At 37.3% G+C, this 22,464-nt stretch overlaps 1 protein-coding gene across 11 annotated transcripts in view; it reads left to right on the forward strand.

The window, feature by feature from the left end:
• Positions 1-22,464, forward strand: part of PLA2R1 (phospholipase A2 receptor 1) — a 134,208-nt gene that overhangs the window by 81,511 nt on the left and 30,233 nt on the right. For 6 of the 11 annotated variants that reach the window (XR_013518903.1, XR_013518904.1, XM_002749407.7 and 3 more), the window contains exons 14-20: positions 3,746-3,830; positions 6,315-6,447; positions 7,036-7,071; positions 7,568-7,725; positions 13,794-13,858; positions 14,635-14,738; positions 16,269-16,408. Coding sequence is in view for 7 of the 11 variants with exons in the window: in XM_002749407.7 (XP_002749453.5) it covers positions 3,746-3,830; positions 6,315-6,447; positions 7,036-7,071; positions 7,568-7,725; positions 13,794-13,858; positions 14,635-14,738; positions 16,269-16,408 (721 nt within the window). In the remaining 4 variants the exon portion in view is untranslated. The remainder of the gene's footprint in view (positions 1-3,745; positions 3,831-6,314; positions 6,448-7,035; positions 7,072-7,567; positions 7,726-13,793; positions 13,859-14,634; positions 14,739-16,268; positions 16,409-22,464) is intronic. The other 5 variants (XR_013518905.1, XR_013518906.1, XM_078327567.1 and 2 more) reach the window with 1 other exon arrangement.

Raw genomic sequence — 22,464 nt, forward strand, 5'->3', positions numbered from 1 at the left:
GCCTCACCAGAGCGACTCTGACCAGCTCCACTGCTAATTATTTTGTATATAATTGGAGCCTATGTAAGATATTGTTTGAAAAAAAAAAGAGTCCCAGTAATTTTTTTAAAATTCCACCCCAACCTCCTACGTTTTCATTTAGGGAAATAAGCTTTGGCTTATCTGTATCCATCTTGCAAGTTTACAGAACCCTGAATTCAGGGGAGTTAGAAACTCACATTTAAACTGGAAGAACTCTAAAAGGTCTTGTGCTACCTGCCACCATATACCATGGTCATCTGCTGTCTGCATAATTCCTTGCAGTTTCAGAATGCTTCTTATTTGGGAGAAAGCTCATTCCATTGCTGAAGGCTGGTTTCAAAGAGCAGCTTTCTCATAAGCCAGAAACCTGCCTCCCCTCAGTTTGAGCTAGAGTAAATACAAATCAAATCTTCTCTATTTTCAAAATAATTGAAGACAGTCATCTTCTCTCCTTTCAGTGAGCTCCCCATCCCTCACTTTGGCCTCTCATTTTGGAATGTTCTTGTTAGCCTGCATTGTGAGAGTATCTTCTGTGGAAGGGGCACAGTTACATGCATAGCTGGTTAGAGAATTCAACAGATGTGACAGACAAAATCCTGCCTCTTAGGATGTTGTGATCACCACACCTCCATGATTCTGTATATGTATTTAATGAAAACAAATGTAATAACAGGCACTCTCCTTCAAGCTCTGGAAATCTGGAGTCTCAATGAAACACTTGTCTGGATCCCAAAGAAAAATCCCATACTATTTTTTGAGGAAAATGTTGGCCTTTCCCATAAGTTTCCTTGTAGGACATTCCCATAAAAAGATTAACATGTGGCATCTATCAAATTATTCATCTTCCACATCCACAAAAATGACCTTAAAGCTGGGAGTTTTTGACATCTCTCCATGTGAGTTTTGTGCAGCATTCTACAGGGAAGGAAGAGGATTTTATGGTTAAATATGTTTGCAAAACAATGCAAAATCTTGGAGATTTGCCATATACATTAGCATCACAAAGGGTTCTAGAAGAAAGCACTATCTTTGACCACAAATCCCTTCTTTTAGAATACTTATTGACATCCCACAGAACTGCTAGTCCCTACGGGAAATGCTGATCTGAGGCCATGACTCAGGAACCTGGCTGCTCATCACACTTGGTAGGGACACCTTTTAATACAGAGCTTTCTGGCCTCACACCAGAGGTGCTGAGTCAGATTCTTCTGAGTCTGAAGAAAAGCTTAAGAAGCTTCCTGGCTGATTAGATTATCAGCCAGGTGTGTAATCAGCCAGGTGTGAGGCCACAAATCCAAAGGATAGATGATAGTCTCCATTGCTCAAAGTTACACTTTGCTTCATTACTTTAGCTCCCTGCAAAACATATTTGCATATTCTGCCCTTGCCTTTTTGTGAGGTTTTCCATGTGACAACCCACACAAACTGCTTCCCAGTTTGCTTTAAGATCAAATATCACTGTCATTTCTGTTTATATAAGTTCTCACACTTGAAATGTCTAGTAGAATTTAGTGTCAAGCATCTATCAAATCATTGATCTTCAATATCTGATCACAAAAACTATATAAAATGAGCCAGGTACAGTGGGTCACAGCACTTTGGGACACCAAGGTGGAAGGAACACTTACGGCCAGAAATTCAATATCAGCCTACGCAGCATAGCAAGACTCAAGTTTCTTTTTTTTTGAGACGCAGTTTCACTCTTGTTACCCAGGGTGGAGTGCAATGGCGCAATCTCGGCTCACTGCAACCTCCGCCTCCTGGGTTCAGGCAATTCTCCTGCCTCAGCCTCCTGAGTAGCTGGGATTAGAGGCACGCGCCACCATGCCCAGCTAATTTTTTGCATTTTTAGTAAAGACGGGGTTTCACCATGTTGACCAGGATGGTCTCGATCTCTTGACTTCGTGATCCACCCGTTTCTACAAAAAAAATTTAAAAATTAGCCGGGTGTGGTGGCTACCACACCTGTAGTCCCAACAAAACCTAGTTCAAAGTTTCAGTGAGGTATGATTATGTCACTGCACTCCAGCTTGGGCAACAGAGCGAGAAGTGTCTTTAAAGAAATATTTTTAAATTCTTGGCTGGGCACAGTGATCCCAGCAATTTGGTGGCCAAGGTGGATTGCTTGAGCCCAGGAATTAGAAAACAGCCTGGGCAACATGGCGAAACCCCATCTCTACCAAAAAGTTAAAAAAAAATTAGCCAGGCTTAATGGTATACACCTGTAGTCCCAGCTATTCAAGAGGTTGAAATGGGAGGATCACTTGAGTATAAGAAGCAGAGGTTGCAGTGAGCCAAGATTGTGCCACTATACTCCAGCCTGGGTGATAGTGAGACCCTGTCTCGAAAAAAATTATCAGTAATTGTATATGTTTCACTTTATTCCCAGACTACCAGGGAATTCAGTCAAATCTGATGCTTCATTATAGCAAACATACCAGATCTCATAGTTATCAGGTGTGGCAGGTATGCTGCTTTTCCTTTCTATTTTATTAACCAGATACACACACAGACACATGTATACACATACCTGTGTGTTTATTAAAAATTATACTATTGATGAAGAGAAAGTAAATACCATTTCATCTTCTAGAAGACAGTATATAGCAGGAAAGACAAAGAACTCTGAATTCAGTGAGGAAAGAAAAGGTTCACAACACTGGGAGAGTGACATGGATTTTCAGCCTGTGCCATGGAGATTAACATGCTTGGCTTAAACTGAAGGTGGACATTCCCACTTTCTCCCAACCTTAAATGTAAAGTATCATCATGACAGTGACCAACCGGGCATCCGTGATCTCTTGGATTTCTAAGCTGCCTTTGACTTTAATTTGTGTCATCCAGGTGGAGTAGCTGAAATATCTGAGAAGGAATTATTCAGAGTAGGCTTGTTTCTCTACACGAAGGAAAATAACGTATCTGTCCCGATATCTGAATCATTTACATCTTTGATTCTTCAAACTTATTCTCAGAAAATTATCTTAGTGAGATGGTTCATTGTACAATTAGGCTTTATTACTTGATTTTTTTGAGTATTCCGTGGACACATTTGTACTCTGTTTCATAGAAGGGAAGATGATTCTCTGTGGAGCTTCTCACCAAGTCTAAACCAATGGTAACAATTGAGGTTAATCTACAACGGGTCAGGGTGACTTGATTTAGAATTATTTATACTGATTTAAAAAAAAAAACAAACCCAAAACCTACTGTGTACCTTTTATTCAATGGGAATGATGGTGGTTAACTTTCAGAGTAAACATGAACATTTAAAGAAAAAGCAACAAATCAAAGCATAGTAAAGTAGAGTAAACAGAATAGTGAAGTAGCAAACAGTAAAGCAGTAAAAGGTCCTCTGGACTAGAGATGCTCCAAAATTTCTTATCCATTTTCTTTTCATGTGCTCTTGTCCTTACTAAAAGGAATTGTTATTCCTGATGAGAAATTCGTTCTCAATAAAAGCTGAATTTTTCCCAACTGTATGTCACCTGTAAGCAAACACACAAACCAAGAGAAATAGAACATGAGGCTTATTCTTCCCTCAGTTCATGTCATAGCTCAGGGTTTTGCACATTAAAAATGCTCAATCCTTGTTGACTTGATCAATCCTGCCAGTAGCATCAGCTGTTTCCTGCATACATAAATATTTTTAAATATTTTTTGAACCTTTCACATAATGCTGTAAACTTGATGGGAAAGGCAAAGCTTTTGTTTCTTCTCTTCACAGGACAGAAGAAAGGCAGTTCTGGATTGGATTTAATAAAAGAAATCCACTGAATGCTGGCTCATGGGAATGGTCTGATAGAACTCCTGTAAGTCTTTTCAAACTGGAGAAAAGGGATGGATTCAAAACAAGTGGCCCTGAAACCACTTGATGAACCAACCAAGAGAAGCTAGAAATGATGACCAGAGCTCCCATGACAAAACTGCACCAGACCTTGGTACCAGGAGAATTATTTTGGCAAGGTCCTGGGAAATCTTTGCTAGCCACATTGTTCTGAGGCCACTGTACAATCTCAGCCTGAAAAAGTATCAAAAACCTCTGAAAAGTCTCCCCAAACGATCCTGAAAAAGAATTAAAAACCTCCAAAAAGTCTCTCCAAACCATCCTGAAAAAGAATCAAAAACCTCTCAAAAAGTCTCCCAAACCATCTCCCATATGAGGTGTCTCTCTGGCAGAGAAGCAGCTGTTCTTTAAAATAACACAATACTCCCTTTACCCTATACCTCCCTATCCTGCATGGCACCTGATTTTCTGAGTATGGGAACCTTGCCCATGTCACAATGAAATGGAGATTATTTTGGAGAATGATTTTTTGTTTATCTCACTCTAAAAGGACAGTAATGCCAGCTTTAGAAATATCACCTTCTCAATCATAGCAAGTTGTTCCAGAAGAAAAAAAGTCTTCCTTTTCACTCATCCTCACACTTGCAAACTTCTGTGAAGGACACAGAGAACTCACTATTGCATTTTTTTTTTTTCAGGTGCAAAGGGTAATTCTCACATTTTTCTCGAAATAGCAGGGATGAAACTGAAGTAGTATCCCAGATTGAAGTAGGATCTATCCTAGGGCACAAGAAAAATCACATTATTCACTTTCACCTGTGAAATGGGGAAACTCATAAGAGCCTGCAGTGAGCATTTGATGTAACTCCTGTTTACTGAGCCCTTATACTATTCTAAGCACTGAGCTGAATGAATGCCTACATGATCTTATTTCATCCTTACAATAACTCAGTGTCAAGGGTATTAGAATGATTAAGTGGTTTGTCTAAAATAATACATAGGAGGCTGGGCGCGGTGGCTCAAGCCTGTAATCCCAGCACTTTGGGAGGCCGAGGTGGGTGGATCACGAGGTCAACAGATCAAGACCATCCTGGTCAACATGGTGAAACCCCGTCTCTACTAAAATTGCAGAAAATTAGCTGGGCATGGTGGCGCATGCCTGTAATCCCAGTTACTCAGGAGGCTGAGGCAGGAGAATTGCCTGAATCCAGGAGGCGGAGGTTGCGGTGAGCCGAGATCGCGCCATTGCACTCCAGCCTGGGTAACAAGAGCGAAACTCCATCTCTAATAATAATAATAATACATAGGAAAGCCAGGATTTGCACACAAGTTGTCTGACTCCAAAGTCACAATGTTACAATATCTCATGGTTGGCAAAATATCAGTAGCCAAACTTTGAAGTAGTAAAGAGCAATAGAGGAAGCCACGTACCAAGATGGTGTTCAAATTTGTGTTGAGGAAAAGGTGTATATAAGAGAGTAGGAAGAGATTTTAAAGGTCACTCAGTCCCACTAATCTATTTTCTGATAAAGAAATCAAGTCTCAGAAAACAGAAAAGGCATAGCAGGGTCAACTTTCCCCGTAAATGGCAGCCACTACATGGAACAGCTGGGTGGTTCAAGTCAATATAGCACTTGAAAAAGAAAATGTGTTACATAGAGGTTGAGAATGCTTCCTTTTGTTTTAGTATAACAAACTCATTAGCAATAAGAGAGGATAGACATTTTGGGTCAGAATAAATAAGATAAGGCCATAAAGCAGTGGCTGAGCTTCTCACCAATCTCTGCTGGACAAAATGAATTCAAATCACACCATTTTCTGAACCCGAGGCTATATATATTTAAGTTAGATGAATTGTTGCATGATGGTATACATGTTTGAGGAGGAATATAAAGGATTTGAAAACATCCTTTTTTTCCCCAAATTTTTACCCTAATTTTACTTGTGGTACATCATTCTTCTGTGAGTCAGTCATTAAATATTTGAGAAGGTTGAGTCTTTAATTCTCCTGTAATATGAATTATATGAGTTATGTGGTCACTCATGGATAGTGACGTGATAGATTCCTGATTAAAGCTAGCTATGGCTTAGAATCTAGTTATTAGAGAAAAAAAGCTTAGTATATGTGCCAACTAATCAAAATCAAAGTTAATATGAAGATCTGACACACCCCTGAGTCCCTAAGAAGTTTACCCAGGACCCTAAGCTGGAAAATGTTCCCAGTTAGAAAAATGTGCAAGTTCAGACCAAAGCTTCATTTGATTTGTTCCTTCTAGAGAAAGGAGTAGCGTACCTTTTTTTTTTTAAGCATCTTTAAGGAAAAAATGCTAAATATTGATTAGCTTGTTCTTCACAAATGTGAAACAACCTTCAACTAGAATGGCATCCAGACATTTCCGAAGCTTCTAGTAGAAGCCTGCAATGCTTATGTACAAGGGATGCCTTTTTTGATCTTTGGAAACTTTGTGGGGGAGCATCATTAAGGAATAACGAATCTTATCTGCTGCAGGTTGTCTCTTCATTTTTAGACAATAATTATTTTGGAGAAGATGTGAGAAACTGTGCTGTTTATAAGGCAAACAAAACACTGCTGCCTTTACACTGTGGTTCCAAACGTGAATGGATATGCAAAATCCCAAGAGGTAAAAACAGTAATAAGATCTTTGTTGTATGTTTGATTTCTAATAATCTCTAGTACTTTCCCAAGTAAAGGATTACAGAGAAGTAAAATGTAAGCACCCCAAACCACCATATCAACAACCTGCATGATGAACCCAATTGCACTATTTTAGCAAAAAATATTTCTATAGTAAATGAGAGAAAGTGACACCAATGCAATATGCCAAGTGAGTTATTTGGGAACTAAAGTAACCAGCTAATATTGCAGAATATTTATAGTGCAAGTACAGTCTGGGAGAAATGTCACTTTGACATTACAAAGCAAACAGGATACTTGTAAAATGAGTAAGTGGAAGCACCTAGTGCAGCGTGTGACACACAGTGGGCCCTCAGCAAGTGCTCATGTCCTTCCTTCTTTAATCAGAAGCCTCTCTGGAGCCCCCTCTTCAAGTATGAGAACTCACCACATATTCCAGACAGCACAATGTACCTGTTTTAAAATGATATTTTAAAAGATGAAGGACAAAACAGTGTGTTTAGAGCTGAAGTAATTCACAGACAATGCACTTGAGAAGCTAGATCAGTCAAGGTGATTTGCTTTCACTTTGCAGATGTGAAACCCAAGATTCCATTCTGGTACCAGTACGGTAAGAACTAGTCTGGCAGTTCTTGAATTTCTAATTATTAATATATACTTTACAAGTACTCCTATATACCATGTGTTGTTAGATTTCTCAAACCGAGCCTCTCTTTTCTTGTGTCAACCTAGAGCTAATTTGTTTAAATTAATAATTAATAAATGTAGTCATTAAGTATGTTTAAGAACTAGTATCTTCAATCATTTTTATGACATGTGATTTTATAGTATGTATCTATCCCTGACCTTTAAATCAGTGAAGGTATCTTGTAAGAGATAGACCAAGGAAAATAAGCAAGTTATATATCTATTTATGTGCATATGTGTCTGTGTGTGTGTGTCTGTGTGTGATGTGTGTGTGTTCAAATTCATGAGTGTGTATATATATAATTTTTTTTAGTGCTGAGTGACCAAATAATAATTTGGGGTCAATCTTAGCATACCTATTTAAATCTGCACTCTCTCAATGAAGTTGGCAATATTTTCACTGTTTCTTTTTCTTTCAGATGTACCCTGGCTCTTTCATCAGAACGCAGAATACTTTTTTCATAACTTTGCCTCAGAATGGTCTAACTTCGAGTTTGTCTGTAGCTGGCTACACAGTGATCTTCTCACAATTCATTCTGCACAGGAGCAAGAATTTATCCACAGCAAAATAAAAGCGGTACTTCAACATAATTCATCATAAAAAATTCAAAGTTTAGCACCTTCTTTTGTCCTAAAAGAACAAAAGAAGTTTCTTTGCGGGGGATGAGGGGGTGGGGAGGGATAGTTTTTTTTTTATTTCACTTCAGACATTTATTTAAATTTCAGTAAAAGCCATAGATCTCTGAGAATTGTTTTCCTCCCTGTTATAGAGATTAAGAGAAAATCACGGAGATACAGGTTTACTGTATTGCTCTGTCATTTCACTTCTCTTCATTCTTTGTTAGCAGTAATGGTGAGTAAGTCGAGATTGTTTCATGAGGTTCATTCAAGCATTCAACACATATTTATTAATACCCTTCTAGGAATTAGGGTTCTGTCAGTGATTAAAACAGACACAAATTCCTCTATCTTCATGGAGTTTATATTCTTGTCTGGGAAGAAAGACCATAATCAATACAAGTAAATAGAATTATATAATATATTAGAAAAAAATAAGTGGATAAATGCCACAGGAAAAAGATTAAGCTCAAATGAGGGATGAGGAATACTTGGGAGGTACCTGGCAGTTTTAAAGTTTCAAATCTTACGAAAGTACATTATTCTTAAGTTTGTAAAGACTAATATACAGAAAATAGTAAGGAGTAGTTTACCATTTCAACTTAAGCTAAAGAAAGGCTACTTAATTCCTTGCAGAACTAAGCTAGTAAGAAACATGCAAGACCTATTGGATAGTAAAATAAACTAGCAAAGAATAGTATACTTTTCAGTGTGTTCCTTCAATAAGCATTTATTATCAAGTATGTGCCAGGCACTGGGATATTTGTCAAAGATGCAAAAATGTATGAGATGCAAGTCTCTGTTTTCAAAAAGGCTAGGTATATATACTTTAAAACATCATGTTGTACACAATAAATACATACAATTTTATGTCAATTTTTAAAACATAAATTAAAAATGATAAAGAAAGTGGAAGTGATGTGATGTAGCAAGTGAAAAGGGCGCATGTACAAATTATGGTGGGGGCATTAAGGAGGGAAATCCTCACTTCCAACTTTCCCCTGGAAACCTCTGAAAGCAAGAAAAGGCCATTTTCTTTTCCTATAATTTAATCACATTTCAGAATCTTCAGGAATCCTTCCTAGCTCTATCATCCTTTTATATCTTTGTAAGTTCACTAGAAAATGAGGCCCTGTATTAAAGCATCCTAGGCTTGAAAAAGAAATGTCTTTCCTCACAGTTCATGGGGATTTAGTGTCTCTGTGTCCTGTCTGTTGCACAGACAGCCCACAAGGTACAAGCAAGTTGTGACTCCTATCACATTCTGATGGAAAAGCCAAGAAAAAAGCTAGGTGACAATCACATGGTCTCACAGACACTCAGTGGCAGAACAACCATTAGATCTGGAATGCTCCCCACCATAAATATGTACACTATTTTGTCACCTTTCCACTCTTACAAATGGAACACTCGAGCAAAAACCATAATGTTCAATATGAGCATGTTCAATTGCATACCACGATGTCAGAAAGTATCCTGAGTAGCTGAAATTACAGGCATGTACCACCATGCCTGGGTAATTCTGTATTTTTAATAGAGATGGGGTTTCTCCATGTTGGTCAGGCTGGTCTCAAACTCCTGACCTCAGGTGATCCACTTACCTCAGCCTCCCAAAGTGCCAGGATTACAGGTGCGAGCCACCTTGCCAGACCAAAAACACACATTTCTTTAGCCAGACACCATACTCTTACCTCAGAGGGCAGTAACAAGAGACCAGATGAATGGCTGAAAACTAATCTATGGGCACACAAAGTGCACATCCCAAAAAGAGCTGATATTTGGCCATACTTACCATAACTGTGTCAGGTACTATGAGTACTAAAATGTAATTTTTCCAAGAACCCTCTGTGGGAAGTCTATTATTGGTACATTTTACAAGTGAGGAGGCTAAGACTTCGAAGAGGTTAAGCAACTTGGTTACACAGCAGCTAAATGGCTGAATTTGGAAAGAAACCCAGGCCATCTTATTTATCTAGTCATTTAAAAACCCTACTTGGTGCTGCCTGTGACAGTGGAACAGCAGTATCAGGGCATGTAAGAGCATGATGTCTTCATGACATCAAAGTGCTAGTCCCAAAATCCTCCCCAAAAGATGGCTGCCAGCTCTGTCTCAGACATGAACAATGAAGGGATTCTTTGATCTTTCCAGCAGAGCTAAGCTCTATTGGGAACTTCTGTAGATCTTCTGTCTTCACCTTTCCTCTTAATTCGTCTCCTAATATTTGGAAATTGAGAAGCCAATGGGGCTGGTAGAGTTAATGACTCCCATAGAAGGGAAGGGTGAAACCCCACAGGTTGAGCCGTTTGAGTCATCATAGCCACTCCCATGGTTTAATTGAGGATTCTGATCTCAAATCAGACAAATGTTATGGTGCCTTACATGGCAAAATTGTCACCCAGTCTATGGCCATGTTGATGTAGAATGCCCTGTCAGTTTCATGGGTAAGCTGCTGACTGATCTCCTTACTGTGCTACAAAAGAAAATTATGGGAAGGTATACGATTTAACTACTGAGAACAGGGCCAGGGGACTGTCTTAGTGTTTTCAGGCTGCTATAACAAAGCACTATAGACTATGCAGCTTACAAATGACAGAAAATTATTGCTCACAGTTCTGAAGGCTGGAAACCCAAGATCCAGGCATTGGCAGATCTGATGTTTGGTGAATGCCTACTTCTTCCTGGTTCATATGTATCCTTACATAGGGGAAGAGGCGAAGGAGCTCTTCAGAGCCCCCTCTTAAGGGTGCTAATCCCATTCATGAGCCCTCCTCAACCCTCATGACCTTATCACCTGCCAAAGGCCTTACCTGGTAATATATCACCTTGGGAGTTAGTATTTCAACATTTAAATTTAAGGGGCCACAAACATTTAGTCTATAGCAGGGGCCAAAGGAAAACAGTGTCAAATTAGAAAGAAGAAAGCTGTTGCTTTCCAAGAAATTCATATTTCTGCATAATTTGTGCCTACTTTGGGCACATGGTGGTGGTGATAGTGGTGTTCATAGTAACCATGCACATTTCGTAAGAAACCCCATATCTAAGAATGTACTACTGGAATGGGTCAATCAATACAGAAAGTATTTCATTCCAGGATGAGGAGCAAGATGTGTAGAGGTCATTCCACTCACTTTTGTCTCAGATCTCTCTTATAAATGTAGGAAGAGGACAAATAAGTAATTTAATATTTTTTTAAATTGCATGTGTTTTGTATAGCTCCCCTAAGAAGAGCAGTGATTAGAATTGTGAAAAACAAAAACAACATTTAGTTCCAGTGTCAAAAAAATTAATTATGAACAAGGAAGCTAGATACAGTTTTAAAAATCTGAAGCAAATAAAATTTTAATAAAATATTTCCATCTTGGAAAAAGAATGTTAATGTTTTCTCTCTCACTCTTTGAGTAACAGAAGACAATAAAGCATGATCAGAGTAAATTTATTTTTTGAGCCATCTCGATAATCACATTAATGCTGAAAAAATGCTGCAAGCATTTTAGGAGTTTTTGACGCAAACTACTAGCTAATTAGTCCATTTGCCTGACATTTTTACACTGTTATGCAGTATTATCATTTTGAAATGGCAATTACCATTATTATTAAATTTTTATTTCTAAATGTTTCTTAAAATGCATATCAAATCTATTAGTCTTCCTCCAAAATATCATTTTGTCATTCTTAATGGGAACATTTTAAAAGATGACAGGTTGTTCTTTCTTATATTGCTTTATGGATTAATATATTGACTGTCACTTGGGGGTTTTGTTTGTTTTTGGTAAATGCTGTTTCCATATGATGCTAACTATAATGGCAATTTGTATATACCAAAATGTAGTTGATGTTATTAAAATGCATGTTCATATGACATTTTTTAAGCCCTGAGCTTACTTCTCTATCACAGTTCTTTATGCAAATACATATTAATAATTCTTTCTTTTGCTGTGACCTTCCAAAGCTATAATTTCAAACATCCACTTTTCATATTGGATGTTCCATTCTGGGTATCTTCTAGCTTGTCCTATGAAGTTCGGTTCTGTGCCATATCACAACAGGTTGTGATGTGCCACATGGAGATTACCATGCCATAATTGAGGTGGTAATAAATATGCCACTTAACATGCAGCAGTTATAATTTCTCTTTAGAGGTCCTTAATTGGGGCAGCGAACAATCCAGGTCATGATTTTCAGTCCTGTAGCACATGAAATCTCTTTAGATTGAATGAAATTGTTGTGGTTCCCCCACTGAGTTCACAACGAGTCTCAATGGACCCATTCCAAAGTCTGACAATGGGAATCTGAATTCAGCATGTAAGAACACGTCTGCAAAACAACACCTCAGGGATCCAAAATTGCAGTTGTTCCTTCTTGCATTATTCTCAAATTGTGGATATGACAAACAGCCATATTGTTTACAGAATAAAAATACCTGTTTATAAATTAGATTGTTAAAGGGCTATTGGGTTCTGTTGTATGGAGAGCTAAAATTACTATGGAAAAATAATATATTGTAAAATTTTTTCCCCAGTCTTTACAGAAGAAGTGAGAGTAAAAATTTAAATATATAATGCTTTCAAATTAACACGATTTTAGCATATAAAAATTAAGTTACAGTTCAACACACACACACACACAACATTAAATATACTGATTTACAGGTCTTAGAAAAATCCTTACTGCCTCTTTCTCTTTCATAGTTAAAGAGGGAATTGCAATATCCTGGATCATAAGTCAGTATTACATCTGCCCTAATGTGTGTGTGTGTGCGTGTGTGCACATACATGCACATGGTGATTTAATTTTATACTTTATTGTACTTGGGTCCAAGTGATTAATAGTGGTGTAACATTAATAAAATATAAAACGATAATTTTCTTTGTCGTTGTTGTTCTATTTCCTTACTAATTTTTACTATCTTTATTCTGAACACCACAACATTACTCATACAACCTCAGATTAAGTGGGCGTTTTGGTTGGTGGTAACTATATCACTCTGTTAACATAGAATTTATAATCTAAAATTCCAATTTTTTGTTATAGAGTTTGAAGTTATATTATGAAGTACATATTTTGAAATGTGTTCCTGTTGATACATGTAAATCTGGTTCCCTTTTTTTATTATACTTTAAGTTCTGGGATACATGTGCAGGTTTGTTATATAGGTATACACATTCCATGGTGGTTTGCTGCACTCATCAATCCATCATCTACATTAGGTATTTCTCCTAATGCTATCACTCCCCTATCCCCCCATTCCCCGACAGGCCCCAGTGTGTGATATGCCCCTCCCTGTGTCCATGTGTTCTCATCATTCAACTCCCACTTATGAGTGAGAACATGCAGTGTTCGGTTTTTTGTTCCTGTGTTAATTTGCCAAGAATGATGGTATCCAGCTTCATCCATGTCTCTGCAAAGGACATGAACTCGTCAAAAGGATAATTTTCTAGTTGTCAAACAATGGGCATTCTGTAGTATTCTTTTGTCCTATATTGTGTCTCTCTATATGGATGCGGAGGAATGCTTACACTGTTTAAAGCTTAACAATCAGACTAATACCTAAAATTCAGTATCTTTATACTAATGATGCCTTGATACCTTGAATTGTTTTCAACTACATGTGACATATGCAGTGAATTATAAATCACTGAAAGGGTAAATCACTAAGAGGGTAAGCCAATAAATTTTTGTCAGGAAATAAATTAATTTTCTGTTTTATTTTATTTTATTTTATTTTAAAAGTATAATATTACTTTTAAAATCCTTATAGGGTTAGAAAAAATACTTTTCAAGTTGTATGAAACTAGAATTATTTTCCATGTTTGATTCCAGTTTTTCTTCATAACGAGGAGGAAATATTTTAGAATAATTAAGCTTCAGGTTTTCTCATGATGCTAGGCCTTGGTATACTCTTCCTTAGAAAATTGGGTAATATAATGAAGAATAGAAAGCTATTAACAGCAACCCCATTAATCTTAATAGCAAAAAAAGGAAAACAAGTGGAATAAATGCTGACTTTTTTCTCTTTCTTTTAATAGCTATCAAAGTATGCTGCAAGTTGGTGGATTGGACTTCAAGAAGAAAGAGCCAATGATGAATTTCGGTATGAACCTAGGTTCATTTGCATTTAATTTTGTTTGAAGAGTTTTATTTGCAGAATGATTGGATTCGATTTTAGTGATCAATTTCAAACATTATATTTAACTTATAAAATTTTGTTTCTCTAACCAAACACATGAGTGTTTTTTAAAGTATACCCTCATGAAACCATCACAACAATCTAGCCAAAAACTTATCCATCACCTCCAAAAGCTTCCTCCTGCCCTATTTATTTATTTATTTACTTATTCACTCATTCATTCATTTTTGTGATGAGAACACTTAACATAAAACTTACCCTCTTACCTGGGCAAGATGGCTCACATCTGTAATCCCAGCACTTTGGGAGGCCGCGGTGGATGGATCACCTGAGGTCAGGAGTTCAAGACCAGCCTGGCCAACATGGAGAAACCCCGTCTCTACTAAAAATACAAAAGTTAGCCAGGTGTGGTGGTGCACACCTGTAGTCCCAGCTACTTCGGGGGCTAAGGCAGGAGAATTGCTTGCACCTGGGAGTCAGAGGCTGCAGTGAACCAAGATCGTGCCACTGCACTCCAGCCTGGGTGACAGAGCAAGACTCCATCTCAAAAAAAATCTACAGCCTTGGAAAACTTTTAAGTATATGATACAGTATTATTAACTATAGGCACCATGCTACATATGATTTTTTTTCAATTTAATAGACTATGATACCTTAATCCCTACCTGAGAACTCTAAGAATGATGTTGGAGACTGGACATGCAGAATGAGAGACCTTAACATTTTTAATCTTCCTACAGCTGGAGAGATGGAACGCCAGTGATATACCAGAACTGGGACACAGGAAGAGAAAGAACTGTGAATAACCAGAGCCACAGATGTGGCTTTATTTCTTCCATAACAGGTTATTTTACTTATCCATTTTTGGGTTTATAATACAAAGTGATAATTTTCAGGAGGCTTAAAGTCTTTTCCATGCATCATTTCCATGAGAAGTTTCTGTTTATTTCTCTTTTTAGTTGATATGTTTAGTTTTGTCTGCCATAAGGCTTAAGGATGGCCGTTCCTTCTGTTCAATGCATGTACTCATGTTCTTGAAAATAATTTACATCTGGATAAGTCCTTCCTCAGAAATCAAAACAGCACCAGAAATGGGCCCAATGAAACTGTTAAAAAATATATGGCTGAAAAATACTTTTCTCTATGAAATTTCAATGTGAGCACTTTAAAAATATATATATATTCCTAGTATCCAATTTATAATTGGCCGGAACTTTGGCCTCTGTGAAATTCACTTCCATTTTTCTATTTAATAAATGTTTTGATTCAAGTAAATATTCTTTTTTTCTTTTAATACCTGGCATCAATTGCTGCCTGACTTAGAAAGGCAATTGTTTGCAAGTTGGATTTAGAAGCACATTCAGGTTAAAGACTGGATTTTAAATTCTCTTCATCAGTGCAGTGTAGTTAGGTTGATTGTCCACTCATGCCCCTTCTTTCTAAACAATAAAATATAACAATATCTGCTACTCTAACAGATTCATAACTAACCTGTGCCCTAGGCCAGGAAAGGGATAAACATGGAAAATAATTTTGGATATGAGGGCCTCTGCAGAGACTTAGGAAAGGAAAATCTGTGTGGTTAATCAGCTTGCTTTTACCAGCAGGTGTCACAACAGCCTACAGAAAGCACTGTTTTGAGAGTCTGGGAGAATGGCAGCTAATCTGCATTGAAAATAGCATTCCAGCCCTTCCTTCAAAGTGCCAACATCTTTTGGCTCATATTTCTGATCTAGAAAACTGAGCCTGCCCTTGCAATTGGCATGCATTCTGCCCTGTTCTGGAATTTATGACTTGGATGCCAACAAAATGCATTCTATAATCCTTATTCTGAAAATATAGCTCTTCTAAATTAAAAGAAAAAGTTTGTCAGAGGCTATATGTGAGTCTGTTTTATTTAAGGGTCAGTATTAAGAAATCCTATTTTCTTGAAAGTTTTTGAGTTAATTTTTCTAAATTATTATATTTTCTAAAGAATTATAAAGTAGGAATTATCTACTGTTTTAGAATCTTTCCTCTCTGCACATTGAAGCTGAAGGGTTTAAAATGAAATAGTTACCCTACAAAGTATTCTTTTGCCACACAAGTCAAATATTCTTAGGACTTTAATCAGTTCTATATTCCAATTGCTGAATTTATTTAGATTTTTTTTAATTTGCAAAATTTCTACATTCTTAAAATTACTGATTTGGCCCCTTGCCCAGTTAGCTGTTATCCTTACAGAACTCTATGATCAGTAGTTTAGTTCAGTTTCTAGATTTTAAAAAATAAATGATGAAAAACCATAGCAGTCATAAAATTAGTGATCAATAGAGAATGCCTTCAAAGAGTCACCATCGTGTCTAAGCCATTTCTAACCCATTTTCTCCTCCAGGACTCTGGGGTAGTGAAGAGTGTTCAGTTTCTATGCCTAGTATCTGTAAGCGAAAAAAGGTTTGGCCAGTAGAAAAAAAGGAAGACACACCTAAACAACATGGAATGTGCCCCAAAGGATGGCTATATTTTAACTATAAGGTAAGCTTGTCTTTCAAAAGTTGCCTTTGTTTTTCTTTTGTAGACACTAATTTTGGAAAGCGTTCAAAAGTGAAAGTGGCTTTTAAAAGCTATGAGTTGCCCATAGGACCTGGAATTTTTTTGTCACAATTTTCAAGAAATTTTAGTTTTCCCATTTAGTAACAAAGCTTTTAGAACAACAAAAAATTTTGTCAAAAACAGTCTGGACACTACTCCTCATTTCTTTTCTTTTTTTTTGTTTTTTTGAGATGGGAGTCACTTTTTTGCCCAGGCTGGAGTGCAATGGCACGATCTCGGCTCACTGCAACCTCTGCCTCCTGGGTTCAAGCGATTCTCCTGCCTCAGCCTCCTAAGTAGCTGGGAATACAGGCACCCACTACCACACCCAGCTAATTTTTGTGTTTTTAGTAGAGAGGGGTTTCATCATACTGGCCAGGCTGGTCTCGAACTCCTGACCTTGTGACCCGCCCATCTCGGCCTCCCAAAATGCTGGGATTACAGGCGTGAGCCACCATGCCACTATACCTAGTTTTACCATTGGCATAGTCATTTATTATGCTGTGTGAATATTTCATTAGATGTGACATATGTATTTATGCATATGTGTGTATTCGTGTGTGTGTGTGCACATGTTTACGTATGTGCCTGCATGCCTGTGTGTCTAGGTTCTGCTCCCAAATAAGTTTTAAGTTCCAGAGGACCCAGACTCCATCTCCTTGTCTTGTGTTTTCCCTGCCTGGAGCCAGCATAGAGCTCTGCCTACGAGTGAATTGAGTGAATAGTAACTTAGCTTGGTCAATGTCATCTTAGCCTCATAAAGCTAGTGCTTCCATACAGAATTGAATTAAGAAAAAAAAAAATTGCCAGTGGGGATATTTTAAACCAGATTTCTTATTTCTGATGCTGCCTTCAATTAAGGCTTAGACTTTCCCTCCACTCCTTATATTTTATAATAAAATAACTTTATAGGCCTTAGGTGGAAGTTATTAAAATGCATCCCGAATTATAATTGTTTAACTCTTAGAAAACTAAAGAACCCAAACTGTGTCATCATTTCATATGCTAATATGAAATTCCTCTTCAATTGTGGACAGCCAATTTTTAATCTAAGTGTTCAGTTATATTGGCAGGGCTTTCTCTCCTTTGTGATCTTTCTCTCACTGTTATTTGAGAAATGAGGCCACCTGGATTTTTCACACATTCATTGAGTACCCACTAAATATTTGGCAGTGATTTTTAAACTTTTTAAAATTGTGTAAAATACATACAATATAGAATTCACCATTCTAGCCATTTTTGTTTACTGTTTACTAGTGTTAAGTATCATATATTCACATTGTCATTCAACAAATCTCCAGACCTTTTCCATCTTGCAAAACTGAAACTCTACCCAGGAGTGTAGAGTTTTTTTAGTTTGCAAAATGCCTACATTCTTAAATTAAAATTACCAATTTTGCCACTTGCCCAGTTAGCTGTTGTCCCTAGAGAACTCTATGATCAGTAGTTTAGTTCAGTTTCTAGATTTTAAAAAATCCATGATGAAAAACCATAGCAGTCATAAAATTAGTGATCAATAGAGAATGCCTTCAGAGTCACCACTGCCTAAGCCATTTCTAACCTATTTTCTCCTCCAGTTAACGACTCCCTTTTCTTCCTACCCTGAACTCCTTTGACAACTACTCTTCTACTTTCTGTGTCTTTAAACTTGACTACTTCAGATACCTCAAGTAAGTGGAATCAGACAGTATTTGCCTTTTTGTGACAGGCTTATTTCACTTAGCATGATGTCCTCAAAGGTCATTGACACTGGCATGTGACAGGACTTCCTTTAGACAGTTGGACAATATTTCATTATATGGATATACTACATTTTGTTTATCCATTCATCCATTGTGACTATTTGAGTTGCTTCTCCTCTTAGCTAATTGATTTTATATATTTCTTCTATCACTGAATTTTAAAAATATATACAATTGCTCTCCCCATTTTACATATGAGAAGACTGATGCTAACAAAATTGTGTGTCTTTTCTGAAACTTTACAGTGGGTAAGTATCAGGCCAAGAAGCACATTTTTTTTGACCCCGAGTCTGGTGTCTTGCCCCTTTCCAATGCCTGCCACTTCACATTGGAACTTAAGGACTCACTCCAGAAATGCAAATTAAAACAACAATGAGTGATTTGCCACTGCGAATCTACTAGAATGGCCCAAATCCAGAGCACTGACAACACTACATGCTGGCAGGGAAGCAGAGCAACAGGAGGTCTCATTCATTCCTGGTGGGAATGCAGAATGGTGTGGCCACTGTGGAAGGCAGTTTGGCAGTTTCTTACAAAACTAAACATACCTGTGATTCAGCAATCACACTCCTTAGTATTTATGTTGGAATTGAAAACTTACATACACGGGGGCCGCAGTGGCTCCGGCCAGATGTCCTGGCGCTTGAGGATGTGAGGCCATGAGTTCAAGGCCAACCTGAGCAACGTTACAAGCTCTCATTGATTACCAAAAAAAAGAAAACTTACATACACATAAAAACCTGTACATGGATATTTATAACATCTTTATTCTTAATTGCCAAAACTCGGAAGCAACCAAGAAGTCCTTAGTAGGTGAATGGATAAACTGGTACACTCACACAACGGAATATTATTCAGTACTAAAAATAAATTAGCCATCAAGCCATTAAAAGACATTGAAGAAACGTAAATTCATATTACTAAGTGAAAGATGCCAATCTGAAAAGGCTACCATACTGTATGATCCCAACTATATGACATTCTGGGAAAGATAAAACTATAGAGACAGTAAAAAGAACAGTGGTTGCCAGGTGTTACAGGGAGGGAAGGAAGAAGTTGTAGAAGATTGTCAGGTCAATGAAAATTCTCTATATGATACCACAATGGTGTGTGCTTGTCATTAGACATATGTACAAACTCATGGAATATACAACCCAAAGAGTGAACCCTAAAGTAAACTATAGACTTTGGATGGTTATGATGCGTTAATGCAGGTTCATTGGTTGTAACAGACGTATCATTCTGGGCTGATGGGACATGATGATAATGGGGGAGGCTGTGTATGTGTGGTTCAGAGGATATATGGGAAATCTCTGTCCATTTCTTTATTTTTTATTTCATTTTTTTTTCATTTATTTTTTTATTTGAGATGGAATCTCACTCTGTCATCCAGGCTGGAGTCCACTTGAATGATCTTGGCTCACTGCAAACTTCACCTCCCAGGGTCAAGTGATTCTCTTGCCTCAGCCTCACAAGTAGCTGGGGTTACGGTGCCTGACACCACACCCGACTAATTTTCGTATTTTTAGTAGAAATGGTGTTTCACCATGTTAGCCATGCTGGTGTTGAATTCCTGACCTCAGGTGATCTGCCCACCTTGGCCTCCCAAAGTTGTACCTTCCTCTTAATTCTGCTGTGAACCTAAAACTGCTCTTTAAAAAATGAAGTCTTTAATAATGCTTTAAAAAAAAAAGTTGCTGCATCAGCTTTGCCCCACAACACAATCAGCTCAGTGGTACTATGAGATATTTTCTAGAATAATGCAATTGTAGTCTAAAACTTTATTATAGCATTGAGGTACACTCTTTTTAATTATTAATACTTTCTGTAAACTTCCTATTTTCTCAAACTAGAAAATCTTTCTATCAGGTATAAATTATTTTCACATTTCAATGTGAGAAACTTGTAGCTAATATTCAATAAGACATTGAGTATTACTAAGTCTTTTATTAAAACCTTTGACAATTAGTTTTTTAAGGCATCTTTATGGTCATAAATTTTCCATCTTAACCATTACTGAGTGCACAATTCAGTGGCATTAATTAATGCATAATGTTATACAACCATCATCTCTAGTTCCAAAACATTCTCACTATCCCTAGCAGAAACTCTGTAACCATAAAACACTAACTTCCTGTTTCCCATCTCCTAGTAACTTCTAGTCTATTGTCTATCTCTATAAATATGCCTATTCTAGATGTTTTATATTAGCAAACTCATCCAATATTTGCCCTTGTGCTAGCATGATGTTTTCAAGGTTCATTTGTGTTTCAGCATATATCAACACTTAACTCCCTCTTGTGGCTGAATAATATTTCTGTGTGGCACGGGTGTGTGTGTGTGTGTGTGTGTGTGAATATTGCACAACCCATTTATTCATTCATCTGTTGATGGACACTTGGGTTGTTTTCACCTTTTGAGTATTGTGAATAATGCTTCAATGAACACTGGTGTGTAAGTCTCTGTTTGAGTCCCTATTTTCATTCTTTTGAATGTATACCTAGGAATAGAATTGCTGGGTCATATGGTAACTCAATAGTTAACCTTTTGAGGAACTGACACATGTTCTTCTGCAGTGATCAAACCATTTTATAATCCTGCTAGCTGTGTGTGAGGGTTTCAGTTTCTCCACATTCTTGCCAACGTTGGCCATTGTAGTCATCATAGAGCACATCAGGTGTTATTTCATTGTGATTTTGATTTGCATTTCTCTATTATCTGATGAGGTTGAGCATCTTTTCATGTGCTTGTTAACCATTTGTTTATCTTCTTTAGAAAAATGTCTATTAAAGTCCTTTGTCCATTTTTTTAATTGGATCATATGCCTTTTTATTGTTGAGTTATAGGAATTCCTTATATATTCTAAATATTAAATCCCTATCCAATATGTGATTTATAAATATTTTTCTTCATTCTGTAGGTTGTCTTTTAACTTTCTTTGATGCACAAAAGTTTTTAATTTTGATGAAGCCCAATTATCTATTTTTTGTTTTGTCACTTGTGCTTTTGATACTGAAGAACTCACTGCCAAATCCAAAGTCATGACGATTTGTCCCTGTGTCTTTATCTAAGAGCTTTATGGTTTTAGTGCTTATATTAGGTTGTTAATCCATTTTGAATTCACTCTAGTATGTGATAACTGTTAGAACAAGTGTATCTGGTGTGTTCTCTACAGAACAAGCATAAAGGAATGCCTCGCTCATCTCCAAATAACATTTGTGGTACAGAGAGTGAACAAACCAAAGCATGAACACAACTGTTCTAGTTACTAACGCTTGCCTCCTCTCATGTGTAAAAGAGGATATTTTAAGGAAATGAATGACAAATCAAATCCTTGGCATTTGAGAAAAAAATTCTTAGAAACCCAGAATAATTGTTTCTTGTTCAGCCTTTTGCTATCATCCTTCCACCAAACCCGATTTTTACCCACACATCTCAATTCTATCCCACGTGTCCTCCTGTGCACATGTAGAGAGTGTATATGTATATGCAAGGGCATGGTGGCAGTGATGGTGGAGCAGACTCAGGGCAAAAAAGCAAGTAAATGCTTCCCAAGAAAGGAATAGAGAGGGGCATAAATATATGCATGAGAATGGGGACGCCTTCTGAAGCTAGCCCTGGAGCGTGATTAAAACACCTTCACATAGCTCAGAGTCATAAAAAAATTTATTGATGACTAACAGCTAAATCAGTAGTTTTCAGCCCTGGTCAAATATTTAGAATCAGCAGGTGAGCTTTTTTAAAATATCAACGTGCAGGAGATGTCCTGAAGATTCTGATTTAGCTGATCTGCATGGGATCCAGACATCTGTATTTTTTAAAAGCTCTCTCAGTTATTCTAATGTGTAGCCAATATTTGCCCAGCAATCCAACAGTCATAGTTCCACAACTCTTTCTTTAAGGCATTTGGAGAATTTGATTGCAAAGGATATCATCACGGCAGGCTTCATGAGTAGGTGGCAATTCACCTGGCACAGTGTCAAAGTCACCATGCATGTCTCCCCAACCACAGTGCCTTACCCTGCACATTAATGCCTACAATTCCACCACTGGAGTTTCTCTCCCTTGTCCCAACACTTTAATTTTTAAAATGGAAATATTTCTGAGATTGCCTCATCTGTCATCTACACCTTGAAACAAATAGGTTTACCAAATGATTAGAAAAACTGCTAATAGGAGAACTGATAGCTGACAGGAGTGGGATAGTTTTTCCCTATTCACAAATAAAGCTTTAGAAGGAAAACTGGGAGATGACAA

This window comes from Callithrix jacchus, chromosome 6, assembly GCF_049354715.1.
Source record: "Callithrix jacchus isolate 240 chromosome 6, calJac240_pri, whole genome shotgun sequence".
NCBI lineage: Eukaryota > Metazoa > Chordata > Mammalia > Primates > Cebidae > Callithrix > Callithrix jacchus.